This window comes from Gymnoscopelus braueri (assembly GCF_963280865.1).
Source record: "Gymnoscopelus braueri genome assembly, chromosome: 22".
In the NCBI taxonomy this organism is placed as follows: Eukaryota; Metazoa; Chordata; class Actinopteri; order Myctophiformes; family Myctophidae; genus Gymnoscopelus; species Gymnoscopelus braueri.
Genome location: NC_137624.1, coordinates 16,919,731 through 16,942,040, shown reverse-complemented (window position 1 = coordinate 16,942,040; position 22,310 = coordinate 16,919,731). Strand labels below are relative to the sequence as shown.

At 37.7% G+C, this 22,310-nt stretch overlaps 1 protein-coding gene across 5 annotated transcripts in view; it reads left to right on the top strand.

Moving 5' to 3' along the window:
• The window catches only part of vav2 (vav 2 guanine nucleotide exchange factor), a 328,621-nt gene that overhangs the window by 220,521 nt on the left and 85,790 nt on the right, over positions 1–22,310 (top strand). For all 5 annotated transcript variants that reach the window (XM_080418609.1, XM_080418607.1, XM_080418610.1 and 2 more), the window contains exon 3: positions 6,466–6,524. In XM_080418609.1, coding sequence (XP_080274735.1) covers positions 6,466–6,524 — 59 coding nt within the window. The remainder of the gene's footprint in view (positions 1–6,465; positions 6,525–22,310) is intronic.

Sequence of the window (22,310 nt, the reverse complement as noted above, 5' to 3'; positions counted from 1 at the left end):
CTAAAAATGACACGCCGATGCGTTCCCGGTCTTAATGGGTTAATACCCATATGGCTGCAGGTCAGCTTTGATTCGATTTGACACACGATTGATGGCCAATGGCCATCATGCATATTCACTCCAGGGCTGCTCGGCCAGGAGGAAAGCCCCCGAGTTCAGTAATAGGTACAACTGGGCTTCACTGGGCCCTGGTTGTGTGACCGCCCGGGTGGCCACATCGGCCATCATGTTTCTAAATATACAACGACAACAAAAAATACTCTGTGGAGTGTTGGGTCTGTGTGTGTTTTTTACTTCTTCTTTTTTTTGGCAGCCACATTCATTTTCAGATATGAAATAGATTTAGAAAACCTTTTCCCACTATACTTACTTTCTTTTTGCCCTTTTCTGCTTTTATTGATAGTATACAGTAGACTGACAGGAAACGGGGAGAGAGAGAGATTTCTGGCTATAGTTTAGATGTATTAGATTTGTTTGCCATGATGTAGCACTTTTTGTATATATTCTTTTAGTAATAATATTAGTATAAAACAGGGCTTAAGTGGTTAATGTATATGTTTTGTAATAATTATCGAAGTCTACAAAGTAACTAGTAGCTCAAGTTTTCAGATTATCGTAGTGGAGGAAGAAGTACAACATTTGCCTCTGAGATGTAGTGGAGTATGAAGTAAAACAAAATGCCTCAACTTTGTACTTAAATAAGTACAGTACTCGAATAAATGTACTTAGTTACTTTCCACCACTGTTATTCTTACAGTCCCTTGACTGGCACAAAGGGTCATACAGTACACTACACCAGGGGGCTGTGAGGTGGACTGGACAGATGAAGGTAAGATATTGCTTTGGGGGGCCATTGAAACTTGACGGGTGGAAACCTCGGATGTCCAGAACCTTTCCTTTTATTATTGCTATTTAAAAATATAGTGACATATATAAATAGTGAAAATAGCCAATCTACAAGCTCATAATGGCTCGTGGTGCGAGGTGTTGTCAGCTTGTAGATCTGCTATTTTCACTACACTCTTGTATGATGAAGTGGGACATACATTTACAACAAAACATTTATATATGGAGATACACGCTTTTCTGACCCACAGCAACGATATCAGTCCATGTGTGAGGAGTCTTTTTTTTCTTCTTCATATTCCTGGAGGGCTATAATAGAAGAAGCTTTATTCTCCAGCCTGCTGTAGCCCCCATGGAGTTAAGACCACCCCGGAGGGCAGGAGACGAGAGGGTGAATCAATAATGTGTGAGAGAGACTCAAAGGCTTTGGTTTGGACCGGAGGAGGATAGCGGAGAGGAAAGGGCGCGTTGCAGACAGACAGCGCATGTAGAGTGATTTAACCACATGAACCCTAGCGTCCCTATGCTGTTCTGGGTGGAACATTCGGCCAGCAAATCATAAAAAAATCACATCACTTTGTCTGCAGTGGTGCTACCATGTTCTGAAAATGTCACGACAACCGTATAATCTACGATTTGCATTCCCTAAGCCCATGTCATGCACATTGTGATGGTGTGTGTGTGTGTGTGTGGGGGGGGGGGGGGGGGTTCGACACAGTTTTCACTTCTTATTCAGCTATAAATCAAATTGCAAGCATTTACCGACTCCCTCACGGCAATCCTCAGTATATGACATGCCTGAAGTACAGAAAACTATACATTCTAAATGTTCAAACTTCATACCTCGATATTTATGCACTTCAAGCAGTGATGTATGGAAGGCAATGATGTTATACTGGAAAACCCAGGCTGGCACAGCAAATGGCTCGTCTCCACTGACTAGGGAGGGAGGGAGGGTACGGTGGCCTGTCTGGCTCAATCCCAGTACACAACTGTCGTGGTGTCTTGTCCAACCTGGCTGGACCACAACTTAACCCATTGATACCTGGAACGCATCTGTGTCACTTAAGATTTCTTTAGGCTATTCAAAAATAGCAGATATACAAGCTCATAGCGCGGCACCGAGTGCCGCGCTATGAACTTGTAGATCTGCTATTTTTGAAAAATCGAGAAAAAAAATATTTGGGTTTTTTTTCCAATTTTTTTTTAGGATTTAGAAGACCTTTCTAGAATCTTCTCAGGTCTTAATGGGTTAATAGTGTGGAAGAAAACTAAATCCTATCTCTTCTGTGCTCTGTGTATTTCTCCACAAAATGATAACGGACTGTACGCCCAAACCATGGCACACTGCAAGTACAGTAGCTCCAAACACGTGGAATGGTGACAAGTCATAACACTGAACTACTGCTTCCCGTCTGGCCTGTCAGCGTGACCGGGGCAGTGTGCCACATCAGGGTTCTGCCTGCAGCATGCGGCCATGTGGGCGGCGTGCCATATCAGGCTGTCCCTGCCGCATGCCCATGTGGGCAGTGTGCCACCGCCGTAGTAGAGCACAATGGGGCTTTAGGCCTTTGTGATGTATTAACACATCGACCGCCAGAGGTTAATCTCATAATGTACTCACCAGTGCCAAGGTGTTTTTGTTGTTTTTTTGTTTTTTTCATGTCGCCATAGATCTTGTTAAAATCCTTAAGATTGAGCTCTACACGGTCTGTTTACATCCGCGAGATCTCCCTGTATCTCCCAGTGAAGATCGCGTGTCAAACGGGGTATCCATGTTGTAGTTAGAGCGGATTACGTTAAACAGTGAAATGCAAGGAGAAAAAACTACAGGAAGAGAATTGAGTTTCAGTTTCGTCTGTAGAATGGGAGCGGGCGTGATCGTCAAAACCGGATCCCAAATAATTCTATTTCCGGTCATCAAACCGGAAACGGAAGTGGATCAAAAAAATTCCGAAAGTGCACCCGGACCGCGCATGCGCGAAAAGACCGCAGCCCGTAGGGCTACGGTCTCGGCGCTTAACAGTTGGATTTAACGGACCGTAGGACTACGTTCTTGGCGGTTAATGTGTTAAGTACTCTTATCAGGGCCTTAAACACACTGCGAAGCACTAAGCCACTTTTTTCAATAGCAATTTATTTTGCTCTCACCCTACTCAATGTTCTATCCGTTTCTCTCTCTCTCTCTCTCTCTCTCTCTCTTTCTCTTTTTCTCTCTTTCTCTCTCTCTCTCTCTCTCCCCCATCTCTCTCTCTCTCTGTTAATTCATCCATTTGTAGCTCTGAGAGTGTACAAAAATGGAACCAAATGGACCCTTACAGGTCAAATGAACACCGGAGACTTTGACTGTGCATGTTAAGGAGGATGTGTAATGGCAGAGTGGGCCCATATTGGAACCACCAAGGCGTGACTGGCCATTACATGGGTCTTTAGCCACACAGAGAAATAACCCCTCATCATCCTGGTTCACCAGAGGACCCCATGGACACTCGTAAAGTGGTTAAGTTGCAAATGAACAGGACACATACATATTCATGTAGGGGCATTAATAACAATGCTGTATATAATCGCTGCACTCACCACAGCTGTGTGTGTGTGTGTTTACTTGTGTTATGGTGCTATGTGTGTATAGTATAGACCTTGAGAAATAGATATTGTGTATAGGACCATTTTCCTGGTCCTCAGAAGAGAAATTGTAGTTGAAAAACATTAAAAACCTTTTAAAAACATGGTAAAAATGGCATTCATAAAATTACCATCCTAAATTTTCTGTCCTATAGTAATACAAACGTGTGTGTTGCGAGCGTGTGTGTGTGTGTGTGTGTGTGCGCGCGCGCGTTGCGAGCATGTGTGTGTGTGTGTTTGTGTGTGTGTGCGCGCGGGTGTGTGTGTGTTGCGAGCGCGTGTGTGTTTGAGAGTCCCATCATGCGGGCACCAAAGTGGTGCCCTGCACTTCACGTTAGCCATTAGCTCATCTGGAATGCTAAACGACGCCGGCACTTGTCTCATTGAGATGTACTAAGCCCCTGCATTGTGTGTCTGGAGCAGAGAGGGCTAGAGGAGAGGCGGAGTGTCTGCACACCTGCTGCGGAGGAGAGGGCGAGATAACAATTTTCACCTCTTTGACGAGGAGGAGGGGGGCGGGGGGGGGGGGACAGCTGGCTCGGCTACGGTGTCGAGGCACAAGCACGCCCAGGAGTGGGTAATGAGGCAGAGAAGGAGAGGTGGCGTGTGCGTGCGTGTGTGTCTCTGTGTGTGTGTGTTTTGGGTGGAGGTTTTCCATCATCTTCTCTTGTATTAGTCTCAGCAGACACCCTCAGGGACACCATCTGTAATGATGAATTTATCCCGTTCAAATCCGGAAAGTAAACGCACCTACAAATGTCTTCTAAAAAAAACGTATGTTGCCATAATATCAGAGGTTCTCAAACGTTTTCATGTCAAAGACCCCCAAAAATTATATCTATTTGGCCGCGGACCCCCATCTGAAAATATGTTGTTCCAGGGACCCCCCAGGAGCAAAGATTTAAGTCAAAAGTGTTCCCTTTAAAAATATATATATATATTCATAGATTTTCACACATTTTCAAAACATTAAAAAAATCGCAGATCTACAAGCTCATAGCGCGGCACGGAGTGCCGCGCTATGAGCTTGTATGTCTGCTATTTTTGAATAGCCCAAAGTATAAAATAATGGTTATAGCTAAGATTTAAAATGACACAGATGCGTCCCCGGTCTTAATGGGTTATACCACGCCGTACGGCAGTGTGTTGTGAGCTTGTAGATCTGCTATTTTCGGCGCGCAACACCGCCACAACGACGGCGTGGCCGGCTGTTAGCTGAGTGGGTAGAGAGGCCATCTCTGGTTCATCCCCCCCCCCGACTCGCCCAGTCTGTGTGGAAGTGTCCCTGAGCAAGACACTTCCCTTCTAACTGCTCCCCAGGTGCTGTATTAATAGCGCACACTGCTCCTATTGTTAGGATGGTTACATGCAGAGGACAAATTTAAATGTGCAAATGTGCGGCGACAAATACAACAAACACAGCAGCAACTATAATTCAGGCTTATGGCAGCCAACAGTGAGCCATAAGCCACCTCACATGTAACTCACAAGAAGCGTTCACTTTGGTTTAAATACACACATGTGTTTTCAACCGTCAGATGGAGAAAGTTTAAGGAAGCGCAAGAGAGTGTTAACCCATTAAGACCTGGAACGCATCTATGTCACTTAAGATTTCTTTGGCTATTCAAAAATAGCAGATATACAAGCTCATAGCGCGGCACCGAGTGCCGCGCTATGAGCTTGTAGATCTGCTATTTTTTTGCTACTTTGATTTTTTTATTTTTTTTTCATAAAACTGTTAGGATTTAGAAAACATTTTTAAGAATCGCCTCAGGTCTTAAAGGGATACTTCACTTTCGGGCCGGGGACACATTTAAAAAAAATATTAAAAATAAATGAAAAAAGTTATGGAAAATTCATGGCCCCCTCACGACACGCAGTGTCCTACTAATGCGTGAGGGGGCCATGAATTTTCCATAACTTTTTTCATTTATTTTTAATATATTTTTTAAATGTGTCCCCGGCCCGAAAGTGAAGTATCCCTTTAATGGGTAAGGGATAAGGTACGGATAGCTGGTCATTATTGAAAAATAAATCCCGACTGGGTGATTATCCACCGACGCGGCTACTTAACAAATAAATTGACCCAAAATTGACAACAAAACAAAGTATTTCCTTGCTTACGGCAATGACAGTATTCCATAAGTGATGCGCTGGGCGGACATGGTCGCTTCAGAAAACAAGGAACTGTAGTGGATCAAATAGAATATTATTATTTGTTGGTTACTGTATTGTCTATTTCTCGCTTCAAAACATTCTTGAGAGCAACGTCTAGTTGCAAATGACATGGTGTGTTTGTTTACATGGCTCTCATGTTGGATACGGCATAAAATCAAGCAGGCAGGTTGATATGAGCAGGTGCTCCGAGTCTTTGAGTAGACAGCGGTCTGTTATAGAGCTCATCGGTCATTATCAAGAAATAACGCACAGCTGAATTCAGCGGTTGACCAATCAGAATCAAGCATTCAACCAAGCCGTGTAATAAACGTAATGTATGCACAGTTTGTGTGACATAGTGTAAATCAAGCTATAGAGACGAGATGGAAGGATGAATAGTGACTGGAAAAGAGCAAGGGAGTCAAGGGGTGTGTGTGTGTGTGCGTGTGTGTGTGTGCGCGTGTGTGTGAGTAGAGCATTTGTGCAGACACGGTGGGCGTGCATCTGTGATCAGGCTAAAGTGGCGCCTGTCCGTGACAGAGCAGCACATTAACATCGTGGCCTGCGTTATGTTTACACACAATCGCGTGTGGGGCTGCATGCACATGAGTTCGGTTGCTATAGAAACGTGCACTTTATCCTCCATAATCATCCTTAAGGGATGATAAAAAAACGACTTGGCTGAAATGGGGGTCATCTGTAAATTAACATACGGTTCATTTACAGATGGCCCCTCGGTGCCCTGAGGGCACTCTGTTTGTTTTGGTTTGATTTGTCCTTGTTGATGACTGTTTATTTGTTGTTGTTGACGGTTTATTTTCTCTCTTTTTTTTCCAGGTGATCTCAGCTCTCTCGAGGATCTCCCACCATAGCATTGCGCAGATCAAAGGCATCAGGTATGTTGCTTTCTTTTTCAGCATCTCCTCACTTAAGGGTTTGACGTACGCCATTGCGTGTGGTGTCACGCGTTGAACATAGCAGATCACCTGCTTGTAGATCGGTTATTTTATATGTTCATGCTTGTTCACAGAAGTGTCTGAACATGCTCTGCTGTGTGTGAACACATGTAAGAACCGCCTCTTTCAGGTTCAGCAACAGGGAGACCCCTTGCTACTGAACAAACACTTTATAGTAGCGATTGCAGAATGTAGAGCTATTTAACACTTATTTTAACTAAACATATATATCACAACCTTTTAAAAAAATTTGATTTTATATTTTCTAAAGATATTTCCTAGGCTTTTTTTGTATTTGTATGTCTGAAGAGGCAGGAAACGGGGGAAGAGAAAGAATTTTCAGCCTTTTTTTTTCTTCTTATGTCACACTTGATGGGTGGAAACATTCATCCACTTTACCTCAAGTAAAAGTCCCCAAGTTTGAACATTTTAGTACTTTTACTTTTGGTACTTTAAGTACATTTTGATACCAATACTTTTGTACTTTTACTCAAGTACATTTTGAATTCCGGACTTTTACTTGTAACAGAGTACTTCTACTTTGCAGTATTGGTACTTTTACTTAAGTAAAACATTTCAGTGCTTTTTCCACCACTGAAATCTACGGTCAATACGGTCTGCCTGCATCCATCAGTCTTCCCTGTAATAACTTGTGTAGTACAGCATGAACACTAATGTCTGTGTCAGAACAGTTCATTGTCTCTCCACGGCAGCCATATTTCCTGGGATAATGGCAAAGCCGAGAAAATCCTTCAAACAGCTTTATTCCATTAAGACCTGGAACGCATCTGTGTCACTTTAGATTTCTTTGGCTATTCAAAAATAGCAGATATACAAGCTCATAGCGTGACACTGAGTGCCGCGCTATGAGCTTGTAGATCTGCTATTTTTGAAAAATCGTGGTTTTTTTTTTTTAACGTTTTTTTTTTCAATTTTTTTTTAGGATTTATAAAACATTTTAAAGAATGGCCCTAGGGTCTTAATGGGTTATCGGGGGGCATGGGGCCCGGGAACGGTTTTGTGATTTCTCTTCATTTGCTCAATCGGCTTGGAGCACAGTGTGGTTCGCTGGCTCCACGTAGAAAAAAAAAGAAAAAGGCATTTTACCCAGTGGAGTAATGAGTTGATGGAGCGCACCCATTAGGCCACATGCCAGGATGTGAAGAGAGAGAAGACGGAGAGAGAGATGAGAGAGTGAAAAAGAATGAGTGATATAGGGGAGAGAGAGCGCATTAATCCATTAAGACCGGGAACGCATCTGTGTCATTTCTTTGGCTATTCAAAAATAGCAGATCTACAAGCTCATAGCGCGGAGCTTGTAGATCTGCTATTTTTTGAAATTATTTTGAAAAATTGTTTTAAAAAATTGCAAAATTGTTGCAAAATCTTTGAAAAAATGTTGAAAAAATGTTGAAAAATTGTTGGAAAGATTGTCGGAAATTTTTCGGAAAATTGTTGAAAGATTGTTGAAAATTTGTTTTCAAGTGAACATTTTTAACTCCGATGTGTGCTTCTGGGGGTCCCTGGAACAACATATTTTGAGATGGGGCTCCACGGCCAAATACATTTTTTTTGGGGGTCCTTGACATGGAAAAGTTGGAGCACAACGATATAGCAACATACTGTTAGGATTTAGAAAGCGGTTTTAGATTATGTATTTGGCCACGGACCCCCATCTCAAAATGTTTCATTCCAGGGACCCCCCAGAAGCAAAGATTTGAGTTAGAAATGCTCGCTTTAAAAAAAATGCACGATTTTTCAAAAATAGCAGATCTACAAGCTCATAGCGCGGCACTCACATTTTTGAATAGCCCAAAGAAATCTTAAAATGACACACACGGGATGCGTTCCCGGATTGAAAGGGTTAATAAACACAGCCCTGCTGAAGGGTGATTAATTCACTGCCCGTAGTGTCCACACTGACCAATGTGCTAATCACTGATGTGCATTTCAGGGTTATTCATCAATCGGATCCCTGGCTTACTTTCACTTGAATGAGTGCTGCGCTACGAGCTTGTGGATCTGCTATTTTTGAAAAATCGAGAAAAATGTGTGCAAATCTTTGAATGAATATGTTTTTAAAGCGAACATGTGTAACTCAAATCTTTGCTTCTGGGGGGTCCCTGGAACAAAATATTTTGAGATGGGGGTCCGCGGCCAAATACATATCATTTTGGGGGTCCTTGACATGAAAAAGTTTGAGAACCACTGATATAGCGACATAGGTTTTTACAAAAAACTGTTTGGATTTAGAAGACATTTTGTAGAATCGGCCTCAGGCCTTGATGGTTTAATCCCTTTTACGTCATCAGTGCAAAACTATAATCATGTCCAGTTTCTCTCCACCTTGCCTTGTGTAATAATACCCAGGATTCCAGCCTGCAGGTCTCCTGTGTGCATGGGAAACTAATCCTCCGCCGCTCATTAAGAGGGAATTAACTTCCTTGGCAAGGGGGAGATATTGGTGTCATGAGCTGGAAGGGCTAAACTGTGTTTGGCGAGTTATTGATTGATTGATTGAATATACTTTACGAAACTAAAAGGATAACACAGAAAGGCCCTGAGGGCTGGTTTTCATTGTGGTCCCATGTATTAATTTACATAATCAGGACATTACAAGACAGACGTTACAAATCATCATCAATACCATACCAGGAGCAATAAAAGGTGTATTTACAGAAAACAGCGCCCGGGGGGGGGGGGCTGACGGCAGTGGTTTAAAGGAGCTAAGTACCTTTACTCAAGTAGTACTTCAGTAAAGTAAAAATACTCAAAATTTTACTTGAGTACTTTCAATTTTCTCTACTTTTACTTCTACTCCACTACATCTCAGAGGGAAATATTGTAAGTAGTAGTAATGGGCACTTCGGTAGCTAAATGCTAAGCTAACAACATGCTAACATGCTAATTGTGTTAGCATCCGCCATTTTGTTTTTAGTGACGTCATCATTAGGGGGCGTGCCCAAGCATGCCCTAACATGTCTGACCCCCTGCTGTGTGGAGGGGGAGTGGAGGGGTGGCTTTGGCGCCCCCTGCTGGGGAGGGGATGAAGTAGGAGGGGGTTAATGCGTATTCAATTACTGTGTCTGAGTGGGGGGTGTGTCCCAGACAGGATAACGTGTATTGAAAGATGGAGCTAGTGGGGCTGTAGGGTAACCGTAGAAAGTTTTATTCTTAAAGAATATCAACGTTTGCCTGTAATTGACTGCTGCAATGTCACTTGAGTTTATAAGGCTTCAAGTGGTTGTTTAAATAATTGACTGTAATATTATAGTCTTATTTCAGAAAAATCACTCTTCTATACATTTTTCTTAAAGTGTATAATAACCTTATAAACCTATAATGACTTTAGAACATGTAGCATAGCAGGGTTTTTTTTCTTACAGTATTCCTTAAAAATGTAGTTTGTCATTCCAGAGGAAATCAAACGATGAAGGAATCAAGGTAGTTTGGGTGACTAACAGGCTGGCAAAGTGGCTCTTTAGTCTAGTCTTTTCACAGACGGTTTGATTAAAATAAAAATCTTTTTTTTTTTTTTTTAAAGCAACAGTAGCTAAACCTTAATGTGACACAATACAACCCTAACAACATCACCATGTTAAACATTTATAACTTTTTTTTAGTGCATACACAGCTTTAGAAAAACAAGTATTTAAAAATACCCCCAGTGCATGCTGGGTAATTATTTCAACCAATGGGAGTGGCCCCCCTAGTGACATAGATGGTTGAAAATGGCCCACTCACAGGGTGTTATTATACAGTGTAAACAAGTAGAATGCACCATTGACACAACCATTGTGTTTAAAGCTGCATTTACTCGCTACTCTTTTAATTCCCTAAAGTACTATTACACAGTCCTCTAACAAAAGGTTTGAACACTTTGAATGTGACTCTAAAAGATGTTAACACATCAGGAATCAGGATACATTGAAAGTCTAACAGGTTTGGTACCACTGTCTAGTTTCTAGTCCTTTCACTGTAGGTTTAAAAAATAATAATAATCAAAAATTATATTTTAAAAGGCTAAGGGTAGCTAAACCTTAATGGGACACAAGACAACCTTAACAACATCACCATGTTAGACAAAATTGTATAACTTTTTTTCTTTTACAAGTGGAGTTCAACTCATAGGGTAATGACAGGACTCAAGTAGTACATTATAAGGGAGACAGGCTGGCAAGTGTCTCTTTAGTCTAGTCTTTTCACAGACGGTTTGATTAAAATAAAAATCTTTTTTTTTTTTTTTAAAGCAACAGTAGCTAAACCTTAATGTGACACAATACAACCCTAACAACATCACCATGTTAAACATTTATAACTTTTTTTTTAGTGCATACACAGCTTTAGAAAAACAAGTATTTAAAAATACCCCCAGTGCATGCTGGGTAATTATTTCAACCAATGGGAGTGGCCCCCCTAGTGACATAGATGGTTGAAAATGGCCCACTCACAGGGTGTTATTATACAGTGTAAACAAGTAGAATGCACCATTGACACAACCATTGTGTTTAAAGCTGCATTTACTCGCTACTCTTTTAATTCCCTAAAGTACTATTACACAGTCCTCTAACAAAAGGTTTGAACACTTTGAATGTGACTCTAAAAGATGTTAACACATCAGGAATCAGGATACATTGAAAGTCTAACAGGTTTGGTACCACTGTCTAGTTTCTAGTCCTTTCACTGTAGGTTTAAAAAATAATAATAATCAAAAATTATATTTTAAAAGGCTAAGGGTAGCTAAACCTTAATGGGACACAAGACAACCTTAACAACATCACCATGTTAAACAAAATTGTATAACTTTTTTTCTTTTACAAGTGGAGTTCAACTCATAGGGTAATGACAGGACTCAAGTAGTACATTATAAGGGAGACAGGCTGGCAAGTGTCTCTTTAGTCTAGTCTTTTCACAGACGGTTTGATTAAAATAAAAATCTTTTTTTTTTTTTTAAAGCAACAGTAGCTAAACCTTAATGTGGCACAATACAACCCTAACAACATCACCATGTTAAACATTTATAACTTTTTTAGTGCATACACAGCTTTAGAAAAACAAGTATTTAAAAATACCCCCAGTGCATGCTGGGTAATTATTTCAACCAATGGGAGTGGCCCCCCTAGTGACATAGATGGTTGAAAATGGCCCACTCACAGGGTGTTATTATACAGTGTAAACAAGTAGAATGCACCATTGACACAACCATTGTGTTTAAAGCTGCATTTACTCGCTACTCTTTTAATTCCCTAAAGTACTATTACACAGTCCTCTAACAAAAGGTTTGAACACTTTGAATGTGATTCTAAAAGATGTTAACACATCAGGAATCAGGATACATTGAAAGTCTAACAGGTTTGGTACCACTGTCTAGTTTCTAGTCCTTTCACTGTAGGTTTAAAAAATAATAATAATCAAAAATTATATTTTAAAAGGCTAAGGGTAGCTAAACCTTAATGGGACACCATACAACCTTAACAACATCACCATGTTAAACAAAATTGTATAACTTTTTTTCTTTTACAAGTGGAGTTCAACTCACAGGGTAATGACAGGACACAAGTAGTACATTATAAGGGAGACAGGCTGGCAAGTGGCTCTAGCCTCTAACCTTTTCACCACTGGTTTAAAAATAAAAAACTTTTTTTTTTTTTTAGTTTAGGTTAGCTAAAGCTTTTAAGATGTTACACAAGACAGCCTTAACCAACATCACCATGTAAAAACATGTTCTAACTGGTTTACTGGATAAATAGTCATAGAAAAGCAAAAGAAAAGCAAAAGTATTCAAAAATTACAGCAGTGCATGCTGGGTAATTATTTTTAACCAATAGCTGAGCTTCGATGTGGGTGATCCATCTTTGAGATCATTCACAATAACGGTTTCACTGTCAGTTTTTAAGACAACTCTTTTCCAGGACAAAAGTGTGTTTTGTTTTTTTTTACTTCTTACTTCTAAACAAAAGAGTAGATTAACTTACTGACCCCAGCGAATATATATTTTCTAACTAACTTACTGCATCTTTTAAGATGTGGCACAAGACAAAGCCCTAACCACCTTACCACATAAAACATTTATATATTTTTATTGCAATATCTTGTAGTAAGCAAGTATTCAAAAATGACCTCAATGCATGCTGGGTAATTCTTTTTTAACCAATGACTGAGCCTCGATGTGGGTGATCCATCTATGAGATCATTCACAATAACGGTTTCACTTTCATTGTTTTAAGACACTTTTTTACTTCTTACTTCTAAACAAAAAGAGTAGATTAACTTACTGACCCCCAAGCAATATATATTTTCTAACTAACTTACTGCAGCTTTTAAGATGTTACACAAGACAACACTGAACAAAACATCATACAAAAACATGTTCTAACTTGATACTGCATACATAGCTTTAGTAAGCCAGGATGTCAGGGCATCCTGCAATGCATGCTGGGAAATTATTTTTTAACCAATGGGAGGATCAGTAAAACACTGAGTACATTGGATCATGGTCTCCCGCATGCCTGCCAGGTAAGTATGACTTCCTCACGCTATGTGTGGAGGGAAGCGCCCATCCCACGTACAAGTCACACTTACGGTTCATACAACACACGCTCAGCCACACACTACTATGTTAACGTACACACATTTTATGAGTATAGTTGATGATAGCTGTTGAATGTTGCGATTGGAAGGAAATAGATTACAGATTGACTTGTATATGCATTGTTTTTGGATAGAATAGAAGTAGAATCAGCTATTTTATAGCATTATAGCATTAGGGGTCACCCATTTCTATATCAGGTTACTCACATTGTAACTCTCAAAATGTCATCTTCAAAACTTTTCCCACTCTCCACAGTTCCCACATTTGTGGAATTATCAACCACACACTACTATGTTAACTTACACACACGGCATGATATCTCCCAATAGGTCAAATATGTTGCATTAAATACAAGATTTTGTATTACTTATTGTAAGTCTCTGATTTTGACACTTTTCTGATCTTGTGCGATATCATGAACATGATCTCTCAAAACATCCATCAACGGATGCACTTACTGTATAACAAAAAACTAAATTCAGACCACATTGTCGGCATTCTCAAACTAGTTTCATAAGTAGTACGTATATTTACATGTTTCCAAATAACTTTTCTTGAAACTAAGATCTGTATTACTTATTGTAAGTCACTGATTTTGTTGAATACTAAACCTTTTAAGATGTGACACAAGACAACTCTAACCAATAACACCATAATAAACTTTAGGTTTGATAAAGCTTAACGTTACACTAAACATCTCCTAATAAATATACATTTTCAAACTATCTTATTTACTGTATACGTGGCCTTAGAAAAAAAACAATTATTTAGTGTCACCCCCAATGCATGATGGAATATTACTAGTTGTTAGAAATATTATCAAGCTGACTAAGCCTTATAACTAGGGTATGCATTAGAATTGTCCACTGTGTCAAAAATAAAATACAATACATTTTCCTCAATAGTGAAAGAAACTCCCGAGAAAATGAATGATTGGTGGAATATACCACAAAGCAATTATAGTGGACATGATATCATTGCTGTAAGTATATTAATGAACCAGCACATTTGGTTACTTTCAATCTTTTTTAATTATTGGAAAGTCATTTCTGTCAAATGACAGCATCCAAAATATTCATTTAATTCATTTTATTCTTTGTTTCAACTTTACTTATTTGTGGATCCCATGGTGGGCAGCTTGGCGATACAAAATCCCCAAGTGATACTTGGATCATGGCACTCACAATGCTTGTTGATTAGCTATGCTCGTTCCAATTTTGCTTGCTTGTTTATTTGTTTGCCTGTTTACCATTGGAACCCTGCATCCATGCTGGTCAACTTTTTTTTTATGGAATACTTTATTAACAGTATGCAGAGGCAAGCACAGGGAAGTACAGTTCAATACAAGGTCTGTTAAGAGGATTTTAAACCCAAGACAACCTATGACTTGTTTCCATTTGGGGTCCTTTGTATTCAACTCATAGAATAAAGACTGACCCCGACAGGATTTGACCCCGCAACTTTCTGATCTGGAGTCAGACGCGCTACGGTTGTGTCACAGAGTCCTTATAAATTAAGTTTTACTCATCAACATAACATTTTCTTGCTATGTCATATCATGCTTTAATAGAAAAGTGAATACCGCTTCACCCAACATGGATAGTATTAGTAATGACAAATAGGCTAATAACACCACAGAAGAAAGAAAAAAAAAAACACCACTGTCTATTAAGCAAACTGAAATGAACAAAATGTTAACCCAAACATCAGAAAGACACACCACTGTCTATGATTCCTGGCTTTGGTTTCCCAGGGGAAGTCAGATTTAATTTTGTTAACGAATTTTTTGCACAAGTCAAAATATGAATGTAGTGCTTAAAACTATTTTGTTTATTTAATGATTATTCACTTGAAGAATAGCTTAAAGATGCTCTAAGGGCGCGCTCCCACCGCACTTTAATTTTTTTAAATTCCCTAATAATATTACACAGTCTCACATTTCCTCCTTTAACAAGTGTTGAAAACTTTTGAAAACTATGCTATGAATGTTAACTCTTCCTTTTTAGGAATATAAGATTACAAATAAAATGTTTCAGGTTATTTTAAACTGTAGTACAGTTGTATGATGTAAATATGGGTTTGTGTGGGGACAAAGTTTTAGATTTAATAGGGTTAACACTTTGCACACATATTATCAGGCTCAAACTAAATTATGCCCCAAGTTGTAGCTTATAGTTAGTTTAACAGTACAACAGTAACAACTCTCACAGACCCTTATTATTCACTTTTTTACGTAATATATTGCTTAAGTATATACCTTTAGCAATATCTAGGGTGTTTTAAGTAACTTTTTATGCTTTATAATATCAGTTGTATTTTATCAAACTACTTTTGTGTGCATACCTGCACATGCTCAGGGAGTGATGATACACTCATTGGAAAAAAATATGTTATGCACGTTGTTGTTTTACTCTAATCCAATGTATTTGTAGATATTTTATCAAAAAAACATCTAGTGGTCAGTGGTGGCTTCTCTTAACATCTGTCTCTCTCAATCTCCTCTCTCTTCCCCCCTCTCTCTCCTCTCTCACCTTTCACGCACACACACACACACACACACACACACACACACACACACACACACATAATCTCTCTCTCTCTCTCTCTCCTCTAGCACACACTATCTCTCACATAATTTCTCTCGTTTTCTCTCTAAACCTTAACAGCAAGTAGACCCTCTAATATGATATGGTCACTACATCATTCACCTAATACCGTTTTAATTATAAGCAGAGAACCATTACCAACCATTTAACAATTCTGTAGTTCTACAAAACCGAATTTCAAACTAATAATCTTGGTCAATGGGGGCTATACCATAAATTATGGTCATTCATAGTAAAAGTAAATACTGATACATTTTCAGATATACATACATTTACTACTCGTGAACCTAGTTTGAGAACATAGTTAGTGTGTCAGATTATACTTAGCTGAGTTGAATTGTAACCTTATAACCATACATCGAATGAAATAGAAATATGGGGTTATAATCAGGGTCTAACAATTGGACGCTAGACAAATATGTTTACATCTACAAAAGCTGTCCGGTTCTATTATTATTATAGCTAATATATAATACAACTATCTACATTTTCAGCAATGGCTTCTAACTGAAAAATGTACCACAATATGCAATCATACTGTACTATCTAGTAAACACATTTTTTCCATTTTCTTCAGGCCTACATCAATTTGCTTGTGTTTCATGGGAATTTATGCTTGTTCATACGTACATCATTCTAGCCACAAAAAAACTATTTTCAAAACTATTAAGAGTGTATGATATTGTTGTTTGTCAAGAAAAGTATGTACATGAACATACATTTTACGCATGTTACACATTGGGGCTTTAAAACAAAATAAAAATACTATTTTGGTAAAAATCTGTGTAATGGTCAAATATTGTAGTATGTAAGGCTAAAGCTGACATTAATTCACACTATCGATTCTTAACATTAACAAATATACTTACTATTGTGTATCATTAACGATATTTGATAGTTTATTAAACAAACGATAGTTAAAGGATTCTTTATTGTTGCTTAGTATGTAGAGGTATGTAAGAGTAAACATCCAATGTTTTAGTAAAAACTAATATTAAAGAAGCATTTAGATAATAATAAGAAATAATACAGCTTTAGTCAGGCCTATAATTTATAGAAGACACTTTTTACTTGTAAACATAGAAAATATCAACTTACTGATAAAAGCGCTATTGGTTATATTGTATAAAGAGGTATCTGGAGTGTACAGGTATGAAGATCTATGTTTTTAACATAAAGGGGTAGTTATCCCATATCCCATATGGTCTCCGGATTCCTGGTTTTCACCCAGGTGGCCCCCCAGTATGGGAGAACACGTTTTTTTACCGGAACCCCAAAGGGAAACGAAAGATAGTGCTTTCTTGTTTAATGTTATCTTTCCTTTGAAATGTGAATATAATATGTGTTTGTATTTTAATGCATAATTTATTAGCATGCCACGTGATGAAAATAGTTAAGTTTGAGATTTACTCAAAAGTATATGATTTGTGTTCAGAAAAAATAAATATACTATAGTAGCAGTTTTTTGACTAAACTATGTACAGGTATTTCTTCAAATACATAATTGAATGTTTATGACTTATACCCCTGTTTAATAAACTATCAAATATCGTTAATGATACACAATAGTAAGTATATTTGTTAATGTTAAGAATCGATAGTGTGAATTAATGTCAGCTTTAGCCTTACATACTACAATATTTGACCATTACACAGATTTTTACCAAAATAGTATTTTTATTTTGTTTTAAAGCCCCAATGTGTAACATGCGTAAAATGTATGTTCATGTACATACTTTTCTTGACAAACAACAATATCATACACTCTTAATAGTTTTGAAAATAGTTTTTTTGTGGCTAGAATGATGTACGTATGAACAAGCATAAATTCCCATGAAACACAAGCAAATTGATGTAGGCCTGAAGAAAATGGAAAAAATGTGTTTACTAGATAGTACAGTATGATTGCATATTGTGGTACATTTTTCAGTTAGAAGCCATTGCTGAAAATGTAGATAGTTGTATTATATATTAGCTATAATAATAATAGAACCGGACAGCTTTTGTAGATGTAAACATATTTGTCTAGCGTCCAATTGTTAGACCCTGATTATAACCCCATATTTCTATTTCATTCGATGTATGGTTATAAGGGTACAATTCAACTCAGCTAAGTATAATCTGACACACTAACTATGTTCTCAAACTAGGTTCACGAGTAGTAAATGTATGTATATCTGAAAATGTATCAGTATTTACTTTTACTATGAATGACCATAATTTATGGTATAGCCCCCATTGACCAAGATTATTAGTTTGAAATTCGGTTTTGTAGAACTACAGAATTGTTAAATGGTTGGTAATGGTTCTCTGCTTATAATTAAAACGGTATTAGGTGAATGATGTAGTGACCATATCATATTAGAGGGTCTACTTGCTGTTAAGGTTTAGAGAGAAAACGAGAGAAATTATGTGAGAGATAGTGTGTGCTAGAGGAGAGAGAGAGAGAGAGAGATTATGTGTGTGTGTGTGTGTGTGTGTGTGTGTGTGTGTGTGTGTGCGTGAAAGGTGAGAGAGGAGAGAGAGGGGGGAAGAGAGAGGAGATTGAGAGAGACAGATGTTAAGAGAAGCCACCACTGACCACTAGATGTTTTTTTGATAAAATATCTACAAATACATTTTAAGCAATATATTACGTAAAAAAGTGAATAATAAGGGTCTGTGAGAGTTGTTACTGTTGTACTGTTAAACTAACTATAAGCTACAACTTGGGGCATAATTTAGTTTGAGCCTGATAATATGTGTGCAAAGTGTTAACCCTATTAAATCTAAAACTTTGTCCCCACACAAACCCATATTTACATCATACAACTGTACTACAGTTTAAAATAACCTGAAACATTTTATTTGTAATCTTATATTCCTAAAAAGGAAGAGTTAACATTCATAGCATAGTTTTCAAAAGTTTTCAACACTTGTTAAAGGAGGAAATGTGAGACTGTGTAATATTATTAGGGAATTTAAAAAAATTAAAGTGCGGTGGGAGCGCGCCCTTAGAGCAGCTTTAAGTTATTCTTCAAGTGAATAATCATTAAATAAACAAAATAGTTTTAAGCACTACATTCATATTTTGACTTGTGCAAAAAATTCGTTAACAAAATTAAATCTGACTTCCCCTGGGAAACCAAAGCCAGGAATCATAGACAGTGGTGTGTCTTTCTGATGTTTGGGTTAACATTTTGTTCATTTCAGTTTGCTTAATAGACAGTGGTGTTTTTTTTTTTTCTTTCTTCTGTGGTGTTATTAGCCTATTTGTCATTACTAATACTATCCATGTTGGGTGAAGCGGTATTCACTTTTCTATTAAAGCATGATATGACATAGCAAGAAAATGTTATGTTGATGAGTAAAACTTAATTTATAAGGACTCTGTGACACAACCGTAGCGCGTCTGACTCCAGATCAGAAAGTTGCGGGGTCAAATCCTGTCGGGGTCAGTCTTTATTCTATGAGTTGAATACAAAGGACCCCAAATGGAAACAAGTCATAGGTTGTCTTGGGTTTAAAATCCTCTTAACAGACCTTGTATTGAACTGTACTTCCCTGTGCTTGCCTCTGCATACTGTTAATAAAGTATTCCATAAAAAAAAAGTTGACCAGCATGGATGCAGGGTTCCAATGGTAAACAGGCAAACAAATAAACAAGCAAGCAAAATTGGAACGAGCATAGCTAATCAACAAGCATTGTGAGTGCCATGATCCAAGTATCACTTGGGGATTTTGTATCGCCAAGCTGCCCACCATGGGATCCACAAATAAGTAAAGTTGAAACAAAGAATAAAATGAATTAAATGAATATTTTGGATGCTGTCATTTGACAGAAATGACTTTCCAATAATTAAAAAAGATTGAAAGTAACCAAATGTGCTGGTTCATTAATATACTTACAGCAATGATATCATGTCCACTATAATTGCTTTGTGGTATATTCCACCAATCATTCATTTTCTCGGGAGTTTCTTTCACTATTGAGGAAAATGTATTGTATTTTATTTTTGACACAGTGGACAATTCTAATGCATACCCTAGTTATAAGGCTTAGTCAGCTTGATAATATTTCTAACAACTAGTAATATTCCATCATGCATTGGGGGTGACACTAAATAATTGTTTTTTTTCTAAGGCCACGTATACAGTAAATAAGATAGTTTGAAAATGTATATTTATTAGGAGATGTTTAGTGTAACGTTAAGCTTTATCAAACCTAAAGTTTATTATGGTGTTATTGGTTAGAGTTGTCTTGTGTCACATCTTAAAAGGTTTAGTATTCAACAAAATCAGTGACTTACAATAAGTAATACAGATCTTAGTTTCAAGAAAAGTTATTTGGAAACATGTAAATATACGTACTACTTATGAAACTAGTTTGAGAATGCCGACAATGTGGTCTGAATTTAGTTTTTTGTTATACAGTAAGTGCATCCGTTGATGGATGTTTTGAGAGATCATGTTCATGATATCGCACAAGATCAGAAAAGTGTCAAAATCAGAGACTTACAATAAGTAATACAAAATCTTGTATTTAATGCAACATATTTGACCTATTGGGAGATATCATGCCGTGTGTGTAAGTTAACATAGTAGTGTGTGGTTGATAATTCCACAAATGTGGGAACTGTGGAGAGTGGGAAAAGTTTTGAAGATGACATTTTGAGAGTTACAATGTGAGTAACCTGATATAGAAATGGGTGACCCCTAATGCTATAATGCTATAAAATAGCTGATTCTACTTCTATTCTATCCAAAAACAATGCATATACAAGTCAATCTGTAATCTATTTCCTTCCAATCGCAACATTCAACAGCTATCATCAACTATACTCATAAAATGTGTGTACGTTAACATAGTAGTGTGTGGCTGAGCGTGTGTTGTATGAACCGTAAGTGTGACTTGTACGTGGGATGGGCGCTTCCCTCCACACATAGCGTGAGGAAGTCATACTTACCTGGCAGGCATGCGGGAGACCATGATCCAATGTACTCAGTGTTTTACTGATCCTCCCATTGGTTAAAAAATAATTTCCCAGCATGCATTGCAGGATGCCCTGACATCCTGGCTTACTAAAGCTATGTATGCAGTATCAAGTTAGAACATGTTTTTGTATGATGTTTTGTTCAGTGTTGTCTTGTGTAACATCTTAAAAGCTGCAGTAAGTTAGTTAGAAAATATATATTGCTTGGGGGTCAGTAAGTTAATCTACTCTTTTTGTTTAGAAGTAAGAAGTAAAAAAGTGTCTTAAAACAATGAAAGTGAAACCGTTATTGTGAATGATCTCATAGATGGATCACCCACATCGAGGCTCAGTCATTGGTTAAAAAAGAATTACCCAGCATGCATTGAGGTCATTTTTGAATACTTGCTTACTACAAGATATTGCAATAAAAATATATAAATGTTTTATGTGGTAAGGTGGTTAGGGCTTTGTCTTGTGCCACATCTTAAAAGATGCAGTAAGTTAGTTAGAAAATATATATTCGCTGGGGTCAGTAAGTTAATCTACTCTTTTGTTTAGAAGTAAGAAGTAAAAAAAAACAAAACACACTTTTGTCCTGGAAAAGAGTTGTCTTAAAAACTGACAGTGAAACCGTTATTGTGAATGATCTCAAAGATGGATCACCCACATCGAAGCTCAGCTATTGGTTAAAAATAATTACCCAGCATGCACTGCTGTAATTTTTGAATACTTTTGCTTTTCTTTTGCTTTTCTATGACTATTTATCCAGTAAACCAGTTAGAACATGTTTTTACATGGTGATGTTGGTTAAGGCTGTCTTGTGTAACATCTTAAAAGCTTTAGCTAACCTAAACTAAAAAAAAAAAAAGTTTTTTATTTTTAAACCAGTGGTGAAAAGGTTAGAGGCTAGAGCCACTTGCCAGCCTGTCTCCCTTATAATGTACTACTTGTGTCCTGTCATTACCCTGTGAGTTGAACTCCACTTGTAAAAGAAAAAAAGTTATACAATTTTGTTTAACATGGTGATGTTGTTAAGGTTGTCTTGTGTCCCATTAAGGTTTAGCTACCCTTAGCCTTTTAAAATATAATTTTTGATTATTATTATTTTTTAAACCTACAGTGAAAGGACTAGAAACTAGACAGTGGTACCAAACCTGTTAGACTTTCAATGTATCCTGATTCCTGATGTGTTAACATCTTTTAGAATCACATTCAAAGTGTTCAAACCTTTTGTTAGAGGACTGTGTAATAGTACTTTAGGGAATTAAAAGAGTAGCGAGTAAATGCAGCTTTAAACACAATGGTTGTGTCAATGGTGCATTCTACTTGTTTACACTGTATAATAACACCCTGTGAGTGGGCCATTTTCAACCATCTATGTCACTAGGGGGGCCACTCCCATTGGTTGAAATAATTACCCAGCATGCACTGGGGGTATTTTTAAATACTTGTTTTTCTAAAGCTGTGTATGCACTAAAAAAGTTATAAATGTTTAACATGGTGATGTTGTTAGGGTTGTATTGTGCCACATTAAGGTTTAGCTACTGTTGCTTTAAAAAAAAAAAAAAAGATT